General features: G+C 40.8%; 1 protein-coding gene across 2 annotated transcripts in view; it reads right to left on the bottom strand.

Moving 5' to 3' along the window:
• The window catches only part of NT5DC1 (5'-nucleotidase domain containing 1), a 134,634-nt gene that overhangs the window by 14,831 nt on the left and 98,806 nt on the right, over positions 1 to 20,997 (bottom strand). For both annotated transcript variants that reach the window (XM_029945590.1, XM_029945591.1), the window contains exons 7-9: positions 11,245 to 11,419; positions 9,173 to 9,270; positions 710 to 828 (exon numbers count right to left, since the gene is read on the bottom strand). In XM_029945590.1, the coding sequence (XP_029801450.1) occupies positions 710 to 828; positions 9,173 to 9,270; positions 11,245 to 11,419 (392 nt within the window). The remainder of the gene's footprint in view (positions 1 to 709; positions 829 to 9,172; positions 9,271 to 11,244; positions 11,420 to 20,997) is intronic.

Below are 20,997 nucleotides of genomic sequence, written 5' to 3'. Positions count from 1 at the left end.
CACCCAGAGCTGCTAAAACAGAATCCCTGACAGGAGGTTTGGGCAAGTGGACTCTGGGAGGCTCCCCAGGTATCCTGAGGCAGCCCCCCATTGCTCTAATCCTTAGCCCTCAATTTACAGATGAGAAAACAGGAGTAAGGGAAAATGAACTAGAACCTCCCAGTCAGGATGCTCTGTCTACTAAACCTCTCAAGAGTTCCCAGGGGGTCATGGCAATGTGGGAGCCAATGGAGCAGGTCTCAGTTACCTTCTGATCTCTCTGACAAACATTTTTCAGAAGAAAGGGTCCTGTTGTGAAAAAATGCACCAATGTCCAACATCAACAATGTGACCGGAGTATCAAAAGCAAGTGTGTCTTTAGGCTAGTCTGTGCTGTAATTTCACTTAATGCTTGTTTCACACATAAAGTTTTTTCGATGAACTGTTATCAGGGTATCACTTCTCAGGCAGCCCATACACTTCTCCAGGGTATTCCCCAGAACTATGGCTCCCTGCTTGGAATCTCTGCTCTTTTCTGTGAGAGATGAAGACCCAGTCTAGATCAACAAAGAAGGGCTTAAACAGAAGAGGTAAGAGACTGACAGATAGGCAGAGGTAGCTGATTTCCCCATAGACAACTAAGCTGAATGCACCTAGAATTACGGTTTTAATTTATAATGGTTTATGTCTGCAAGTGGGCACCAAGACCTCCACCTCAATCAGAAAATACCTTGGGCTCACTTTTGCCAGTCATTTTCTTCAGGAGTTCATGAAGGTGGACGGCGTTCCCTTGAGAGTACCAGCCGGGCTTATCCAGAGCTGGCAGGGCCTCCTGCTCCTCATCATTTTCTGAAAATAGAGTTTGACAGTCATGTACTTTTTTTTTTTTTTATAATCGTATGCTTTTCAATCAAGTGAGAGGACCCATTTGGGCAGAGCACACCACGCACGGCTGTGGGACATGTACAAGGAGGAGCCACGCGGGGACAGGCGCTAGCATGCAGTGAACACCTATGCATTACAAGCCCGTCACGGGTATCTTTATCTCTATCTACAGATACATGTCTTTTTCATATACATATGAAAATGTTGTTAAAATAATTTATTTTTTAGAGCAGTTTTGGGTTCACAGCAAAACTGAGAGGCACAGAGATTTCTGCTACACCCCTTGCCTTGGCACATGCATAGCCTCCTCCACTGTTGGGGATAATGATGTGTCAATGTAGGTTAATCAACTGAAGCAAACGTACTACTCTCAGGGGGAGAATGCTGATAATGGGGGAGGTCTGTATTATTTGTTCCTCGTAACAACACTCTTAACTCAGGAGAAACTCAGGGAAGTTATTTTGCCCGAGGTCACAAGGTTGATAACTGATTTACTATCAACCAAACTCCACAGTTTGTTTACATTAGGACTTCAAATTGAGGCTAAAAGACCCATAAACCATCTCTAAATTTGGGTTCCTAGACCTTGATATGGCTCATGGAATTGCCACAAACAAGAAACAACTGTAGCACAAGAGAAATTTTTATCTGGCATCTTCTATAAATACCCAGATACAGTGCTGTTTATTGTCTTCCATTTTTTAAAAATTATTTTTGAGAGAGAGAGATAAGAGCGCATGGTGGGGAGTGGTAGACAGAGATGGAGACACTGAATCCGAAGAAGGCTCTAGGTTCTGAGCTGTTAGTACAGAGCCTGACGCGGGGCTCAAACCCACCAAAGTGGGATGCTTAACCGACTGAGTCACCCAGGTGCTCCTACTGTCCTCCATTATATTAAGAACAGGTCAGCAATGAATAAAAAAAAGATGGACTTCAGAATTCATTTTGAACTTCATTTTATAAAGTATTGTTTTTACAATCTCCCTCATATTGACTCTTGAAACAGTTCTATATTATGAAAAATGCAAACCAGTATTATTTTAATAAATTTCAATTATGTCATGGTTTTCATTTTAAACATTCTTAAGAACTAGGCAAAATGCATTAATTTAAGAAATCTTCCTATGAAAATATATATTCAGAACAATTTTTTGTACCTAAGTTCTGAAAGATGTCCAAGTTATTCCTCAAATCTTTTAATGACTAATGGATGTTTGGGTGATAACCTTCAAGGAGAAAAACTCAGGACAAAGCTCAAAGTTGTTCCTATAACATGCAAACTCCCCCAAAACTGACTGAAGTTAGAAAGCAGATAAGGGTTGGACAGAGATGGAAGAGCAATCAATTAAAGCAATTAGTTAATCAAACAACCTTTTTATTTTCCTATTGCTAAGAGCAAATGGACAAGAAGAGTAAAAACACAAAGCAGTAAAATTTTAGTCAGGAAAAGAGTCCCAAAATAAATATGGGGAAATGATACAGTCAGGGTTATGGCTAACAATCCTGAACAAGGATAAGTTCCGTAACTTACCTTAGATAAGAAAATCTTGCTAGAGAGAGCCAGAGTTTTGTAAGAAGAGCTCTGTGTACCTGTGCCTGAGCACTCACCTCAGCCCACAGCTGCCTGAATGCGGTCCGTGTGGCAGCTCACACCTGTTCCCCCCGACCCCCAGCGTGCTTGGTGTTACTGTCTTACTGTGTAAACGGTATGTGTTTATGTGATTTTTTAAAATCAATAATATACTTACATATATTAAAAGTCCCATTTTTTAACTCTATCTGCTATGCACTCATCTCTTTTACAAAAGGTAACCACATATATTCTTTTCCTCTCCCTTTAAAAAACACATTTATCAAGGTATAATTGATATACAATAAACTACACATTTGGCACGTGTACATACCTGTTATAAGCTGAACTGTGTTCCCCTCAAATTCATATGTTCAAGCCCTAACCACCAACATCTCAGAATGTGACTGTATTTGAAGACAGGGCCTTGGAAGAGGTGAGTAAGTTAAAATGGGGCCATTAAGGAGAGCCTAATCCAATATGACTGGTGTCCTCATAAGAGATGGAGACACAGATAATTAGGAGATTGGGACACAGAAGAAAGACCATATGATGCCAAAGGGAGAAGACGTCCATCCTAGGAAGAGAGGCCTCAGAAGAAACCAAACCTGCTGACATCTTGAACTCAGACTTTGAGCCCCCAGATCTGAGAGAAGATCCATTTCTGTTGTTTAAGCCACTCAGCCAGTGGTATGTTGTTACGGCAGCTTTGGCAATTAATACAATGCCCACGAACCCTCCCATTTAAATGCAAGCATCAGCACATTCTTCTGCAACTTAATTTTTAAAAAAACTCCTCTAGATAATATATTGTGATCTGCCTAGTTTTTAAAATAGATGCATGTTCCGTAACTTATTTAATAGTCATCTATTGGTAGATCTGTGAGATGTTGCCAATTTTTTGTTGTTTTAAGGAAAACATTATACACATGAGGGAATCCTCATACCTTGGTGGGATCAAATAGACTCTAAGCTGGAAAAAACTCATTTTTTTCTTTTGCTCATTATTTCAGCTATCATTTACAGAACATTTTATGTATGAGGTATACAGCAGTGACCTAGATGGCCCAAGGCCCTGTCCTCAGGGTGCTTATATTCTGTAGCAATTTCTGACTTGGTAGAGTTTATTAAGCAATGATTTATAGTTAAAAATATATTTACAATTCTTTTGATTTCCTGAACTCCTTCCTATACAACGTGGACTTGAGTGGATATTTAATATTTTCTCTTACATATTCCTTCTTCAATTTTGAGTTAATTTTTTCCCCAATTATGCATTTTTATACACACTTTCTCCATTTTTTTCTTTGGCATGGGCAACAAGACATTTAACATATAAGTTTATTTTTTTTAGTGATGTCTACATGCGATGTGGGGCTTGAACTCATGACCCTGAGATCAAGAGTCATATGATCTTCTGACTTAGTCAAGTGCCCCAAATATGTTGCAATAATTTCTATATTGGCTTAATATTGAAAATATTGTATTTTAAAATTAATTTTTTAAATAAGCTCTAGGCCCAATGTGGGGGCGTGAACTCATGACCTTGAGATCAAGAGTCACATGCTCTACCAACTGAGCCAGACAAGTACCTCTAATAAGACACGTTTTAAGGAAAATACCTGCCAAAATGCTTGTCTAAGTTGGGAGCCATAAAAAGAAAATCACATCTTAAGAGAAATAAATACCTTACCAGTGAGTTGGAGCAAATTTAATAGAAAGCAAAACCCTTACCTACTTTGGTTTTGGGGTTATAATTCATAATTCTTAAATATTCATAATTCTTTAATAATAATAGCATTACTTCTTTCCAAGTCTTGTCCTTTAGTTTAACTATTCTTACCTAGCTCATTTCCATAGCTAATACGATGAGAATTTTATTTCTTTTCAGAATAACAATCTTCAATTAACCACTCTAAGACCTTCTCTCTTAGGGTTACTAAAATCTGTCACTGGTGATCTGACCAGTTGCATTTGCTTCACCAGGAAATTTGTTTAGAATGCAAAATCTACAGTTCTGCCCAGACCTGCTGGGTCAGAATCTCCATTCTAACAAGATCTCTAGGTAATGTGAGTGTACATTCAAGTCTGGGAAGCACTGATGTGGAGAGAACAGCAGGACTGAAAACCTGATAGAACAGAAGGCATTCATCTGGCGAGGCCAGCCTAGTGGGCATCTGTAGGCATCAGACAGTGGGCCGATGAAAAGCTCCTTAGCAGCCAGGCTCAGGATCGCCGTAGATGCTACAAGGGGTGGGGAGCCAATGCGATTCTCTGTGTGTGTGATTAATTATCCTGTATGCCTGACAGTAAGAAGTGACTCAGAACATATTTAAAGTTATTAATATATATTTAAAATTTTTATTTAAATAGAAATATGTGCCAAATATTTGAGGGCAGCAGGCAAGAGATGGAGGAAAGGAGAGGTACAAAGTAAGGGCAGGGGCAGGAGGTAAGAGACTCATAGGAAAGAGAGTGATGAAGGCCTAATGGGAAGGGAGCGGAGAGCAGAGATGAGGTGGTTTAAACAGGACTTGATGCACTGCATGCTGGATGTGAAAGGGTGAAGAGGCTGGAGGTTTATAGCTGGGGGCAATTCAGGGAATAGTCGAGTAATGAAGATAAAGATTATAAAGTGGCCAGCGTGTAGGGCTGTACTGTTTCTAGGAGGAAGGAGAATATCCAGTCTGATTTCAGAATCCTGAGTAGAGCTGGGTGCAGGAGGAAACATGGTATGGGGCTCCAGGGAAGCCTCAGGGAAAGACGGCAGAGTGTACTGGTGACAGCTGAGGCCAAGAAACCAAAGACAGCAGGTTGGGAATCATGGTTCCCAAACTGAGGGTGCGAGGACGGGTAGCTGACAGCACAGGGGACACAGCAGTGGAAAAGACACATATGGTCACTCTCCTCAGTGAAGTTACACTCTTCCAAGATGGACTCCCCTCCCCAGGCCAGCGCACTGGCAAGAAGCTGAATCACAGCGATGGGGCGGGATGCCCACGTTTTGCCTAGAAGGAGGCACGCGGCCCCTCCCCCTCCACTTGTTCCCATGACAATGGATGATGTCAGGCCTGTGCGCCAGCTGCAAGGACACGCTGAGCTTGAGGGTTGGCTCGCCCAGCGCCTTCCATCCCAGAAGCATCCTCTGCCTTATTTTACTTCTGCTTTTAACCATTTGGAGCGGTGACCTGATTTACATGACACAGGAGGTTACAAGAGCAGGCTGACAAGACTTGCATGATACAATAACATTAACGGAGGATGGGTGGATTGAGGGATACAAGGCTGATGGGAGCTATAAACCTCACATCAGTGATTAAGTACCGTCTTACCCAGTAGTGATATGAATGTATCAGTTCACACAGGGGTGGATGGTAAGGGCAGTGGCAGGAATATGGCAGGTGACCAATCTGAGGAAACTGAAGGCAGGCTCGATGTGAAGGGGAGAGAGGAACAGAAGATGACTGATTTTCTAGCTTGGGTAAGGTCTGTTGGGAAAGTTACAGTGGAATTACAGAACATGGGAAGAGGAGCATGCCAAGATCAGAGGGGAAATGAATGAGTTATAAGCACATCCCAAGTTTCCTGCAATGCTGGGGATGTAGGGTGTGGAGAATTTAGAAGGCAGATAGAAATATGCCTCTGTGAGGGAAAAGTGAGGTCTAGAGATAAGGACTAGGAGTCACTTGTGTGTAGTTACTAGCTGAAAACGTCAGAGTGGTAGAGAGCTGAAGACAGCAGAAGAAAGGAAGGCTAATGTGGAATGTTGGACATTAACCTTTAAAGGGAAATGTGATACCATGGATACTAGTTCCAAACTGATTAATAACTCACATACATACTTTTTATAATATGAAATGTAGAATATTTTAACATTAATATTAAGGAAAAAGCTGTTTGAGAAATAGGTGTGAAGCTCGGAAAATATGCCATTTAATCACAAAGTTCACTGAACTGTGTATACAGGACTGAATCAGACTTTTCTCTGGTTACTCTTCAAAGGAATAAATTATTTGTCTTAAACATAAGACTTTTTTAAAAATGGAAATCAGTGAATTCAAAAATTATGATCAACAATTTTTTCCTTTACTATTGTTAGCAATCCTTAGAAGATCACGTACTGATTTAGAGGCTAGATTTGTGCTGCTGTTTACTCATAGCTATTATTAACAACATAGTTTCATTTGTAAGAAAATAATTTTAATAACTTACTTTGTATTGATTTTGAGGACAATGAATATCCTATTGCAATAAAATATTTTGTTAAGAGAGAGAGAGGTGGGGGGAAACCAGCAGTGGGAAAAAAGCAAAGACTCAGAATCCGCAGCAAAACAAATGCTACAATACAGCATCATGAATTATAGAATCTCTTTTTTTTTAAGCTTATTTATTTATTTTGAGAGAGAAAGAGAGAGAGAGTGAGCAGGAGGGGCAGAGAAAGGGAGAGAGACAGAATTCCAACAAGGCTCTGCACTGTCAGCATGGAGCCCTACACTGGGCTTGAACTCATGAACCTTGAGATCATGACCTGAACTGAAATCAAGAGTCAGACACTTAACTGACAGAGCCACCCAGTCGCCCCAAAGTCATATTTTATGTTCTTTTAAACTGAAGATGTGAGAATATGCACATATGTCTATGAGAATGGTCTAGTGCAGTTGTTTTCAACTACGGCAATTTTGCTCCTCAGGGCAAATTTGACAATGGAGATATTTCTCGTGGCCACAAATTGGGAGGTGGGACGATTAGAGGCTAGGGATGTTGCTAAGCAACTGCAGCGTCCAGGAGGGCACGCCCACTCCTGCTAACCAAGAAGTATCTGGCCCCAAATCTCAGGAGTGCGACAGTTAAGAAACCTTGGTCTAGCAGAAAGTGAGAAAGTGATGGTGTTTTTTACAAACTGGTTTAATGTCTCATATAAACCTCTGCTGTTAAGAAATAACATCAGGGATTCAAATGATACTCTTTCTGTCAAACAAACAAAAAAATTAAATGTTTCCTCCCCCTTCAGAAATTTATATTTAAACTCCTAAGTACTCAACAAGTGTTTATTTTTATTTTTACCTGCAGGACTTTTGTATTTTCTTCCGAGAAAATCTATACCTGTTCTATACCTATTGTAGTACTTACACTGTTTTACAGAGATTTTTATTAAATGTTCACACACACCAGTAATGGAAAATAACACACATTAAAAATACAACAATTTTTAAAAACAGACTGGGGACCACAAATGTATAACGTACGCTAACAAGTTACTGCATTGTTTTGCACTATATCTGTTTAATTGAAAAGTACCGACAGCTGGGTGTTATATGGAAACAAATTTGACAATAAACCATTATTAAAAAAAAAAGTAAAGTATCAACGGACAGAAGGATGAACGATTTCAAAACTATCACGTAGAAGTACCTATCTGCAGTCTGGTTTCTATCTCCATCATTCTCTCTGTATCTCTCAAATAAGCCCTTGACTTTAAAATATCTTTCCATGAGTTAATGATGCTCTCAAATTTGTACCCCGACCCCAAAGCTGTTTCCCTTGGACTCCAAGCTCATCCATACCGTTTCCTAGTTGTTAGTCCCGGCTGAATAAGTAAGTTGTAGGCATTTCAAAATGAATGCATCAAAACATGTAATCACCATACCACCCCATACACACTTTTCTTCTGTAACCTTCCTCATGGCTGTAAATGGTACCACAATTCACTCATTTGCTCAATTAAAAAAAATCAAGTGATTTTTTTATTATCTTTTCATCTGCCGCTCTGAAAGCATCACCAAGTCCTACAGTGCGTCTCAAATATGTCTCCTCTCCCTCTCCAGTACTACCTCCTTAGTCCAAACCACCATGGTCCCTTAGTTGGAACACACTCAGTGCCTGGTTTCCTTCTTTCTTTTTTTCTCCCTTCCTTCCCTCTATCCCTTCCCTTTCCTTCCTTCCTTCCATGATTATTTTTGAGAGCAATAGAGAGAGACAGAGAGCAAACAGGGGAGGGACAGAGAGAGTGGGAGACACAGAATCCAAAGCAGGCTCCAGGCTCTGAGCAGTCAGCACAGAGCCCAACGCAGGGCTTGAACTCACAAACTGGGAGATCATGACTGGAGCCGAAGTTGGGCACTTAACCGACAGAGCCACCCAGGTGCTTCCTGGTTTTCCTCTTTTCTATCCTTCCCATGTTCAATCCATTCCCCACCCTCAGCCAAAGAGCTCTCCAGGTTACCCATACACCTCAACTGAATAGCTTCACATGGCCTGTGGAATAAAATTCAAACCCATTTCCACGGTGTATGAGGCTGCCTCTCTTCCCATGAGTCGCTGGCCTCTTCTCCGTCACTGGAACTCTCCCCCAAACTACTCCTGCTCTTCTCTGCTCTTCTCATTACCCGTCCCTCTGGTCCTTTTCTGAATTTTTTGGACATGTCTTCCCTGGTCAGCTCCTCTAAAGTGCCCTCCTGGTTTCCTCATCAGGTAGCCATTTCGTGTCTGTTTTTTATTTTAGGCATTTCCTTCATGACAGGCAACATGGCCTGTGGCCTGTGGTCATCCCATGCATTCAATCACCTGCTCAATGTATGTGTTCATGCATTCCTGTGAGGGGAAGAGGGCCTGATGTCACTTTTATACCCCTGGTTGTATTTAAAACAGAACTTTGCCCATGGTTGTAGCCAATACGTATTTTGTGAAGCACCCAAACGAACACATCTTAAATAAGGAAGAAACAAAACGTTAACTTACCAAGCGTCCAGAAAGGCCTTTGACTTGGCAAATGGGAGAAGAAACCAGGCTTCAATGCATTTGTAATCACAATGTCAAAAAGATCTGTAAAATCATTCCTAAAAAGCAACAATATTTTTCACATTTTTAAAGAATTAGAAAAAGTCCATATAAAATAGAACTTTATCTTTACCTATGAGACCACAGCATCATTTCTTATCTTTTTTTTTTAATTTTTTTTAATGCTTTTTATTTATTTTTGAGAGACAGAGAGAGGCAGCTGGAGCAGGGGAGGGTCAGAGAGAGAGGGAGATACAGAATCTGAAACAGGCTCCAGGCTCTGAGCTAGCTGTCAGCACAGAGCCCGACGCGGGGCTCGAACCCACGAACCGTGAGATCTGACCTGAGCCGAAGCCAGATGCTTAACCGACTGAGCCATCCAGGCGCCCCCATTTCTTATCTTTTAATTAACCTTTGCATGCTTTCTATATATTTCATATACAGAAATAGGAAGCGGTTGAGCACAGCTTTTCCTGACAACACCTTGAAGTATAAACGTAAGGGGGAAAATGCATATTAACTCATTAACTCTGGGTGCTAAGCTGGCTTTCTCATGATGGTAACAGTGATAGTGAGTGAATTCAATGGCTTCTAACAACGAAAATATTCATGAGTGGTATCTTCAAATGTGGGGCCCAAACTTTGTCTGGATTTATTAGCAGGAAGAGTTACCAATAATTTTATGTGTTACATGGTCCTACAGAAAGCTAGCATTATCAAGTCAGGAGACATCTTTTGGAATGTTCATGTATGAAGAGGTATCTTCTTTTGAAAATCAGTATAATCTTATAATGTGGTAATTTTTAGATAGCACGATTATTGTGTTTTGGTCTGTATTTAATACTACATTAAGGACCACTTGGGATGGCGAAGTTAAGATGGGATTCACTACAGCGGGGGGAAGATAATAATTACAAATCTAAACCACGCTGAAGAGACATTAAGACAGGAATAAAAACTTTGGTTATCTATGCTAATGACAAAGTCAGAGTGCTTACTCTGAAGCTCGGTCCCACCTTCAGGACAGCAAATGCAGTCTCCCAGGGTTAGAGGCACCGTGCAAGGCATCTAGGATTTCCACCTTAATTCACTTCAAGGATCCCAGGTTTATGCATCATTCAGGAAAAGAAAATCTACTGGCAGATGTAAGTACACCACAGACCCTCCTAAACTCACACGTGCTGACGAACATGGACACCAGGAGGCTAAACAAGTCAGCCGGATGTCAGTTTTGAGGTTAAATTTGCTTCATGCTCCCAGCAATTCAGTATTTGCTGAAATCTGAGGAAATGTTAGGGGAGACCTAGTAGCCTATTTTAGAATTTGGCTCTGACCATTGATAGTCCCTGGTGTTGCTCACAAGAATGACATTAAGTAGTAAGACTTACTGAAACAACTACTCTAATACTTTACCTGTGTTACGCTATTTAAACTCCCTTCTCACACCTAGGAGGTATTACTGTCCCATTTTAAAGGTGATGATATCAAGGATGAGAGAGGTGAAAGAACACACCTCGGATCTCAGAGTAAGTTGTGAGGTAGGACTTGAACCGATGTCTGTCTCAAGTCTGTGCATTTATACTGCCTTGATTTTCGTGGGTGTCAGTCCCGTCTCTGGCTGCGCAAAATGGTGAAGCACACGGCTCCACACTGAAATAGCTGGGGGGCTGTGTTCCAGGGATGTAACGGCGAGTGAAATCTACAGCCGCATGCCCCTCAGGAGTCATCCAAACCTGAGAAACCAAATTCATGGAGCACTGCTGCAAGGACATGTTGTCTGTCTACCTTTCAGAATGTCGAAAGCCCAGACCATCGGCGGGCTAGGAGCATCCTGGGCCCCTGCTTTACTAAACTGTATTTGGGCGGTACTTCTGTCAACAGATGTTGAGGGATATTACGAGAAACTACGATAGGTCACTCACCATGGTCTAATATAAGGATATGATCTGGTCGAGCACTTTTAAAACAGCACTGGCCTAATTTGTTATCCATTATTTTAGAAGACCATGAAAATGGAATGACTCATCACTTACCCAAGAATATATTCACAGAGAAGTCGACAGTAATCACTGTGAGAACTTGTAATTAACAAAAGAATTTTCCCAGCATTCTTTAGCTGTCGAAGCCACTTTTTCACAGATTCAGGACACGTGTGTAAATATCTGCCTGGATCTCTTTTTATTTCTGGAAAATATATTCCACAGTTTTCTGAAAAATAAAAACATCAAAGAGATTTTTCTTTAAGACAATTGTTTGAGGTGGCTCAGTTAGGCATCTGACTTCGGCTCAGGTCATGATTTCCAGGTCTGTGAGTTCAAGGCCTGTTTCAGGCTCTGTGGTGACAGCTCAGAGCCTAGAGCCTGCTTTGGATTCTGTCTCCCCTTCTCTCTCTGCCCCTCTACCGCTAATGCTCTGTCTCTCTTGCTCTAAAAAATAAATAAAGCATTAAAAAAATGTTTGAGAGAAGGGGCCAACTGGTGGGGAAGTAGGGAGATCCCTCAAACAAAGCAGTGTTGAAGCCAAAGGACTTTGAACTCCAAGAATCTGGGAGGCAAAGAGACAGATTCACTTCTAAAAAATTGTTTGTATTCTTCAAACAAGTTCATCTCTGTCAAAGCAACAGCTAAAAGAAGAAAAACTTGGTTCAAATATAGCAATGATGCTGTTACTAACTGCTTCCTGTTCTGAGGCACCTGGTGGCCCAGTTGTTGAAGCATCTGACTTCAGCTTCATGATCTTGTGGTTTGTGAGTTCGAGCCCTGTGTCGGGCTCTGTGTTGACAGCTCAGAGCCTGGAGCCTGCTTCAGATTTTGTGTCCCTCTCCACTCCGCCCCTCCCTGACTTATGTTCTCTTTCTCTCTCTCTCAAAAATAAACAAAAAATATTTTTAAAAGGAATACTTCCTATTCTTTAAAAAAATTTTTTTTTATGTCTTTATTTTGAAAGAGAGAGTGAGCTGGGGAGGGGTAGAGAGAGAGGGGGAGACACAGAATCTGAAGCAGGCTCCAGGCTGAGCTGTCAGCACAGAGCCTGATGCAGGGCTCAAACCCATGGACTATGAGATCATGACCTGAGCCAAAGTCAGATGCTTAACCAACTGAGCCACCCAAGCACCCCAAATATATTTATTTATTCTTGAGAGAGAGAGAGAGAGAGACAGAGGCAGCATGAGTCAGGGAATAAGCATAAATAATAAAATAATAAAATATTAAAAATAAATAAATATTTTTAAAATTCTTCAATTTTTTTCCTGAGCTCCCAGCACAGAGCCTGATGTGGGATTCAAATTCACAACCCAAGAGATCATGACCTGAGTGGAAGTCGGATGCTCAACTGACTGAGCCACCCAGGTGCCCCAAGAATACTTTCTATTCTCTACTTAAGGACGTGATGAATGAAAATGTCGGCTGAGAATGTTGGATATTTGATAAGAACTGATAAAATACTGAAATAGATTAACACAGGGGCACCTGGGTGGCTCAGTGGGTTAAGTGACTGACTGTTGATTTCACCTCAGATCATGATCTCACAGTTTTCAAGATTGAGCCCTGAGTCAGGCTCTGAGCTAGTGGGATTCTCTCTTTCCCTCCCCCACGTGTGCACTCTCTTTGGGATTCTCTCTTTCCCTCCCCCACTTGTGCACTCTCTCTCAAAATAAATAAATAAAAACTTAAATAGATAATATAAAAAAGAATATAATCAGGATTTTTTAACCTCCCTCAAAAATGTTTATTTTTGAGCAGAGAGAAGGGGACAGAGGATCTGAAACAGGCTCTGCACTGACAGCAGAGAGCCAGATGCCGGCCTTGAACTCACGAACCATGAGAATATGACCTGAGCCAACGTAGGATGCTTAACCTACTGAGCCACCCAGGCGCCCCGTATCAGCAGTTTTAAATCTGGAAAAAACCTTACTGCATGTAGAATGTCAATTAATAAATATTCTTTCAATCACTCAACAAATATTCACTGAATACAAACGACAAATATGCACCAGAAATGCATCTTTGGCACGAAGCCAGTGAGAGGGGCGCTGGGCTCCTCAGAGTTACAGTTGTGTTGCAGATGGAACTCAGACGAAAAGGCCAGCCTAGCACCGTCTGAGAGGTGCTGAGATGTCAAGTGGAAAAACCAGCTGGAAAAGGCCAGAAGGCACTACAATTGGCAGCCAACACTGAAGGACTTCAATCACTGAGCTGGTCCAGCAGGCTCTGCCCCTCTGAGACTGTAGAGAGTTGAGGGGTCAGTCTGAGCTCTGGGGCAGATGTTCTGCAGTATCTCTAGAAGTTCTGGTCAGACCCACCCACACTGCTCGACAGGGTGCCTTGAGAGCTGTGTGTACTTAGCAGACAATTGTAGGTTTGCTTGCAATGCTACTAGATTCATAAAGGACATCAGGGATACTGTTCTCTGAGGGGGGTGGGTAGCACTAATAAGCAGATAAAGAGAACCCAAGTTCTTTAGCTACTAAGAAAAGGACACAATCATAAATAAAACCACAGGAGAAAGAGCTTGTCATGAATGTTAGCTCTGCCACAGACGTGGGCTGTACCTGTAACTCGGTACAGTCTCACACACTTCAAATAACAGATGATGAAAGCTATTATTTCAAGAATACCAAGAGAAAGAAGAGTCTCTAAGCAAAAAATCAAAATGAAAAAAACCCAGAAATGGCAGCAAACACTGTTGCTGCCTGCCCAGACCCATCCCCTTCTTCTCTGCTGGGGATCCTGAGTTCCTCTGAGGCTTCATCCTCCTCAGGGAGGTCACCGGTCTCTATCAGTCAGTCGAACCTGTTGTGGTGATTCCTTCCCTCTGCAGGGAATTGTTTAAGAAGAGCTGGAGACCTGTGCCCGGCCCGTGGGAGCTGAGGACTCTGCCGGGGCCTTTGGAGTCTTGTATTCACCGCTGAGAAAGCATCTACAGACGAGTACTCAACCCCTCTTGTCCTCGGGGCTTCGCTAGGCTTGCACATTCCACCCAGAAGTGCGCAGCTCCCCTCAACACAAAGCACACGTCTGCCATAACCAGGACGGTCAAGTGGAGGAAGGGACCTGGGTTCCTGCTGGCATCATCAGGTCTCTGACTAGGACACTAAATGAACTAACCACTGCGGAAAGTACCAGCCAAACTGGGGACTTCCAGTCACATTACTCAATTTAACAGCTTAAATATCAAGGATATCTCTTACTTGTCGCCTGCAGCACCTCTACTCAGAAAATGATACACTGCAAGAATTAGTCACAACCAGACCAAAAAATAACAAGAGAAAAGACACATTACACCCAGACATCAAGAGACCAAGAACAAGAACAGAGTTCGCACTCTTCTTGTGCTCTGTCCTTCAGGAACACTGTGGAAATCTCTCGGATCTCTTAATATCATACAAGCTATGTAATGATCCTTAAAAGTCTGTTTTTCAGAGAAGAGAAGGTAGTAGTAAGAAAGGGCTAATTTAAGAAAGAGAAAATTAATAAAATGAAATAGCTAAGAATTAGTTTGGTGAGTGACTATTAAAGGGCAGAGGCAATGTCTCTGTCAGAATTTCCTAGAAAAACAAAGCTTTTATTGCAATAGAACTATCATGGGATGGATCTATGCATATAATGCTGAAAACATCTACATACTTAAGCATATGTATTCAGAAACTACAGCTGAGGGGTATCTGGGTGGTCTGGGTGGCTTAGTTGGTTAGGCATCCAACTTCAGCCCAGGTCATAATCTCCCAGTTTGTGGGGTAAGGCCCCGCATCAAGCTCTGTGCTGACAGTGCAGAGTCTGGAGCCCACTTCAGATTCTGTGTCCCCCTCTCTCTCTACCCCTCCTCCGTTCACTCTCTCTTTCTCAAAAATAAACAAACATAAAAAAAAAAAAAAAAGACAGCTGAGAAAAAGGCTATTTTTTCCTTAGCTATATGTGCTTAGTGCCATCTAGTGGTCAAAATATAAATTACTGTTACAAAACTTCCATTTCCAAATGAATAAATAAATAAAGCACATTAATTTAAATACTGTATTTGAAAATTCTTGCCTAAATTAGTCTTATTAGTTCCCTTTAATAAACTTACAAAAGAGTGCAAACATAATACTTTAGTTGGGGAAAATTACTCCCTGTGGCAATAATATGGGTGTCCCCATTTTGTTCACAAAACAGATTAAGATGAACTAAAAAAGATAAGTCCTGTACAAACAGTGGCCCAATAGTAGATATGGGTTGCTCTTACTATAAGCCATCACTGGCTGTTGTTGGGGAACATGTTTTCATTCCCTTAACCTCAAATTGTTAGAGGAACAGGAGATATAACTACACAAACACACATTCATCTTCTTTAAAATTTTTTATTGCAACCTGACATATAAGCATTGTGTAAGTTTAAGATGTACAATGTGTTGGTTTTCTGTATTTATATATTGCAATATGATTACTATCTTAGCGTTAGCTAGTACCTCTGTCATGTCACAGAATTTTTTTTTGTGGTGGATACAGGTAAGATCCAGTCTCTTAGAAATTTTGGAGTTTATAATATTATTGTTGTCTATAATATGCACTCATGTTTTTATAGAACTAAATCAAGATATTAAACTAAAGGAAGTTAGGTTGGACATACTACTTTGGATAATAATAGGCTATTAAATTATCTCCCTTAAGGGACCATAAACTCCTAAGGCTATAAAGCCTGTCTTTCTGCTTGGCATGGAGCAGTCATTCAATGAACGAATACTTAAATTAGTGTAGGGGCAGACAGAGGGATATTTAAGTTTATTTAAAGTCAAAGTAATAATATGATTTGTAGCATAAAATCTAGCTCTGAGTGACAAAAACTGTCTTATTCATGTCCTGTCAATGACATCCTATCTAAAGTACCTTTCATTTTTTTACCCCTATTGAGAAGAAAAATCATGTTTAATTATATTTTTATACTGATAAATTAACATTGACAGGACAAGATAGGGAACTTAGACCTAAGGTAGACAGAAAGGAATGGTCTTGTTTGTTCTCAACTCACAAAGTAGCCTGTGTTTTCACTTCAAAGGAATTCTATTTGGCTGCCACTTTATATAACTCATTTGCTGGCCTTTGCACCCCTCTAACATCCTTAGATGCTGGTATTTTCTGTATCCAGATGGGCTTAAAACTACATTTTTAAAAACACTTCTTTAAAGAATTAAGTTTACTACCCCTCTTATATTTAAAAAAATGGTTAATATAGGGGCGCTTGGGTGGCTCAGTCAGTTAAGTGTCAGACTTAGGCTCAGGTTATGATCTCAGGTTTGTGGGTCTGAGCCCTGCATCAGGCTCTGTGCTGACAGCTCAGAGCCTGGAGCCTGCTTCGGATTCTGGTACTTCCTCTCTCTCTGCCCCTCCCTCGCTCATACTCTGTCTCCGTCTTTCAAAAAATAAACAAATATTAAAAAAACTAAAAAAAGGTGGTTAATATAGAGTCATGAAAATAGTAGTAAAGTGTCGCAATAGTCTGACAGGCACATAAAATGGCCTTCTTGTATCAAACATGACTGAGGATTTGGGGACCTCTTGTGGTAAAAAAAAAAAGCGCAGCTGGAACATTAAAAACCCTTTTTTAGTTTAGCAGACAATCGTGCCACATCACTGTTTCTATTGTTGTGGAACACGTGAGCATTTTCCTTGTTAACTGTGTCACTACTGCGTGTGTGGTTTGTGGCTGCAGTTTTCAAAACTCCTGTCCAGGGGATCAGAGACGCTGGGATGCCAATACCTCCACCATCAGCCTCCACCTAAGGTCTGTTGCTTCCACTGCAGAACATGCTACAGGAGAGACCGAAGTGTTGCAGACCTTTACAAGTTATAGAGCAGCATGTTAGTCAACAGCTGAAATGTTAGCCCTAAACTGTTCAAATGTACCTGCTATACGAGAGGACGTAATTTTCTGAAATACACACATAAAGTACACACACACACACACACACACACACTTTATTTGGGGCCAAGTGTTGAAATATTTTTTGAAGGATAACAGAGATAAACAATAAGTATGTTCTAAATTACTTTTATTTATAGAGGGCAAATGATGAAAAAATTTAATATCAGGACAGACTTCCTGTTTACGGTCCCTTTATGGTTTGTTTCTAGCTAACATATTTGTAAATAAAGAAATCTAGAATATCTAGAGTGAGTAAAGTGAACATCTATATGCTAAATACAATGGTTGGAAAAGGACAACAAATAAGAATTGGAAAATGAAGTATATAATGTAATGAAAAATGATTTATAAAATGTATACTTTAACAGTCTTTGACTTCTATCTCTGAGTGCCGTATGTGGAAGATTCTGATTTAATTGGTCTGGGCTGGGGTGATAACACTGGTATTTTTTTCTTAAATTTATTTATTTATTTTGAGAGAGAGTGGGAGCAGAGAGAGATGGAGAGAGAATCCCAAGCAAGCTCTGTGCCGTCAGCTCAGAGCCTGACTTGGGACTAATTTCATGAACTGAGAGATCATGAACTGAGCTGAAATCAAGAGTTGGAAGCTTAAATGACTGAGCCACTCAGGTACTCCAACACTGGTATTTTTTTTAAATTCCCCAATGGGCGCCTGGGTGGCTCAGCTGATTAAGCATCTGGCTTCGGCTCAGGTCATGATCTCATGGTTCGTGGGTTTGAGCCCCGAGTCAGGCTCCGTGGTGCCAGCTCAGAGCCTGGAGCCTGCTTCAGATTCTGTGTCTCCCTCTCTCTGATCCTCCCCTGCTCACGCTCTCTCTCTCTCTCTGTCTCTCAAAAATGAATAAAAAACATAAAAAAAAAAATTAAAGCTCCCCAAGTAATTTTACTGTGCAGCTAGGATTAAGGATTATTACTCTAAGATCTAAGAATTAGGACTCTTGGTATTATTATCTCTATATGCTGCCTGCCTCACTGTATATCATAGGCTCTCAGAGGACAGGGCTTCTTAATTTTATAGTATCTTTATCAGTTAACATAGAGCCTTGTACCTAACAGGCAATCAATACATATTAATTGCTGTTGATGTGTTATGTCACACATAGGCACTAACACTGAATGAAGGACTTCGATAAAGAGAAAGCTTCTGCTGGAGACCAGTATGAAGAGAAGGGAAAAGATATGAGGGTTGGACATTTAAATGCAAGAACACAGACAATGCTAAAGGGAGACTGGCTGGATCTGTATGACTCAGTTTGAATCTGTGATCCACAAACCTGGGGGCCTGTGCACTTGCAACAAATATCGATTCCTGTGCCCCACCCTACAGGTCTCTGATGGGGCTCCACAGAGTCTCAGCCGGCCAATAAGACATTTTCAAAACCGTGAAACAGGCAGTGCAGATGGGCCATTGTAATCTTAGTCTACACCTGCGTCTACACCTCCAGGGTGACGTCACAGCCAGATAACTAATCACAGGGAACGCTCGCTGCCAAAGTGTCTCTCCTCCTCTCACATGTATCTCTGCTTTATGGAGACAATCCTTAAAAAACTGACTTTAAAGAATCTTTTGATTCTTTCAGAATGTCTGTAGATAAGTGGTTCTCGAACTTTATGGTATGTGTGTCAGAATCTCCCACGGGGCTTGTTAAAACACTCCTAGAGTTTTGGATTCAGGGTTTGGGTGGGGCTTGATAATGTGCATTTCTAATAATTTCCCACATGAGCTGATTGTCTATGGACCACACCTTGGAGAATCACTGCTGTAGTAAACCCTTATAAAACCAGATAGTTTTTAAAAATTCTTTTTCTCCTACAACTTGATCCTTACTATTTTGGCTAAAAGTGCAAAATCAGAGTAAGCATGTTTAATGTTACCTGATGAAAATTCTCAAGCCTCTGTCTTATGTTAAAATGAATCGAAACAAACAAGGTTTTAAGTTTTTAAAAATGATTTTCATTTCTTATAATGGAAAGATATATTCAAGGGTGAATATCCGATAGGATTTTTTTCGCAGTATTAATTTTACATTCTTTTTCATTTATCTATCATGAGAATAGTGATTCTGTAGGTAAAGCAAAAAAAGCCCATGCTTTGGAGTTAGACTGGCTTCAAGTTTGAATTCCACGTTTGCCACTTGCTATACTGGCTGTATGATCTCTGGGGAAGATCTAGAAGCACAGTCAATTTTCACTAAAGCTCATTGTAATAGGAGGGACATTTTCATGTTCTCCTGCGTGTTCACTTTATTATACATATCACATCACAGGAACACACGTGTAGTGGACGGAGTTCCCAAGGGGGCTGCAATAGTCTCTCCCACCTCACGTGTGTCTATAATTGGAGTCGACTGTTCCATTCCTTGGAAGGCGGACAGGCCTTTTCATTACTTTGACCAACAGAATGGGAGACAAGTAACACTCGGTTGGTTCCAGGCATAGCCCTTAACTGGCCTCGAAACTTCAACTTTCAGTCTCTCAGAAGCCAGGCCCATGTAAAGAGTGCAACCAAGCTCAGACCACTGTGCTGTGAGAAGCAGTCCGGTGAATGACGTACGTGCAGATGCTCCGACTGCGGAAGGACGAGTGAGCCCCTCACATGACTGCATCCTGCCGCCCTCTGACGGCAACCATGTAGGAGTCCCCAAGTGCAAAGCACCCAGCTCAGACCAGAGTCTCAGTGACAACACCAAGCTGTGGCTTTAAGCTGCTAACTTTTGGGGTGCTTTCTTATGGAGCAATGGAAAACCAAAACAAGATGCTTTGCAATAGTGTCATAATCCCAATTCTCATCTCTGTACAACTCAAGGTACATTAAGAAAACATTTGTAAATGTTTCTAGAAACATCTGAAATACAAGCAAACAGGCTCTAAATTGTTTTTGTTCACCTTCAAAGAATAACTCAAAGTTTTCTATTGTATATATATTTACAGAGTGTAAATACATACATAGCTTATGACAACATAAATCTTTTGAACAGTTTAAGCGAAACGAAAATTATTAAGTATTTAAGGCACATTCTACATAGCTCTTCTGACTTCTCACATACTTTGAATGTGAGCTACTTAGGAAACCGAGACAATAATAACCAGTTGCTGAGATACATAGTGATTACAACAGAAAAAAAAAACCTTTTAGGATGTTTATCCCCTATTAACCTCAAATCAAAAAACATTTGAGGTTTCTTCAAACAATAGGTTGGTCTTCAAACAAACATGCATTGTAAAGATTACATTTTAACACAAGGGTGCACTGTTTCCTCAATTACTTTCGTTGAAACACCCTCCAAGTCTTCAGAAATATCTTTCCTTCCTAATAAAGCCAAAGGTCTGCAGAGCTGTGATAGGAGGAAATCAACTCAGGACACACAGCAAGATGATAGTCACGAAAGAGGACTTATCCAATATCTGGTCTTGTGTGTATTACACAAACAGGAGAGCCCTCAGAGTCAGTAAGTCTGTACCCCATTTGTACCTAGGACACACGACACTTAGGGTCGCAGTTCTTTTAATGCGGCATTAATCTGTTTTCCACCGCACGTTTCCACCCCAACCTCTAGTGCATCAGTTGTATCCTCTATATGTTTTTGTAAAATGCCGCCTGGCCAGTTACTCCAAGTTGATTAAAAAAAAAAAGGGTAAAAATACTAAAGTTTTAAATTGGATTTTAATTCACATATTTTGGCAGAGGTTTTACTTTTATAATACAAAACTTGAAATTGTAGACTTGATAAAATAGAGAAGTGTTAGTATCTATTTAATACAGCAACACAACTATATGCCTAAGTGTAATGATCTCACATGAAACGATGCTCAGCATCACTTATCAGGGAAACACAAATCAAAACTACACTGAGATACCACCTCAC

The sequence above is a fragment of the Suricata suricatta genome, chromosome 7 (genome assembly GCF_006229205.1).
Source record: "Suricata suricatta isolate VVHF042 chromosome 7, meerkat_22Aug2017_6uvM2_HiC, whole genome shotgun sequence".
Classification (NCBI taxonomy): Eukaryota; Metazoa; Chordata; class Mammalia; order Carnivora; family Herpestidae; genus Suricata; species Suricata suricatta.
Note: the sequence above shows the minus strand (reverse complement) of the source record. Positions and strands in the feature narration are given on the sequence as shown.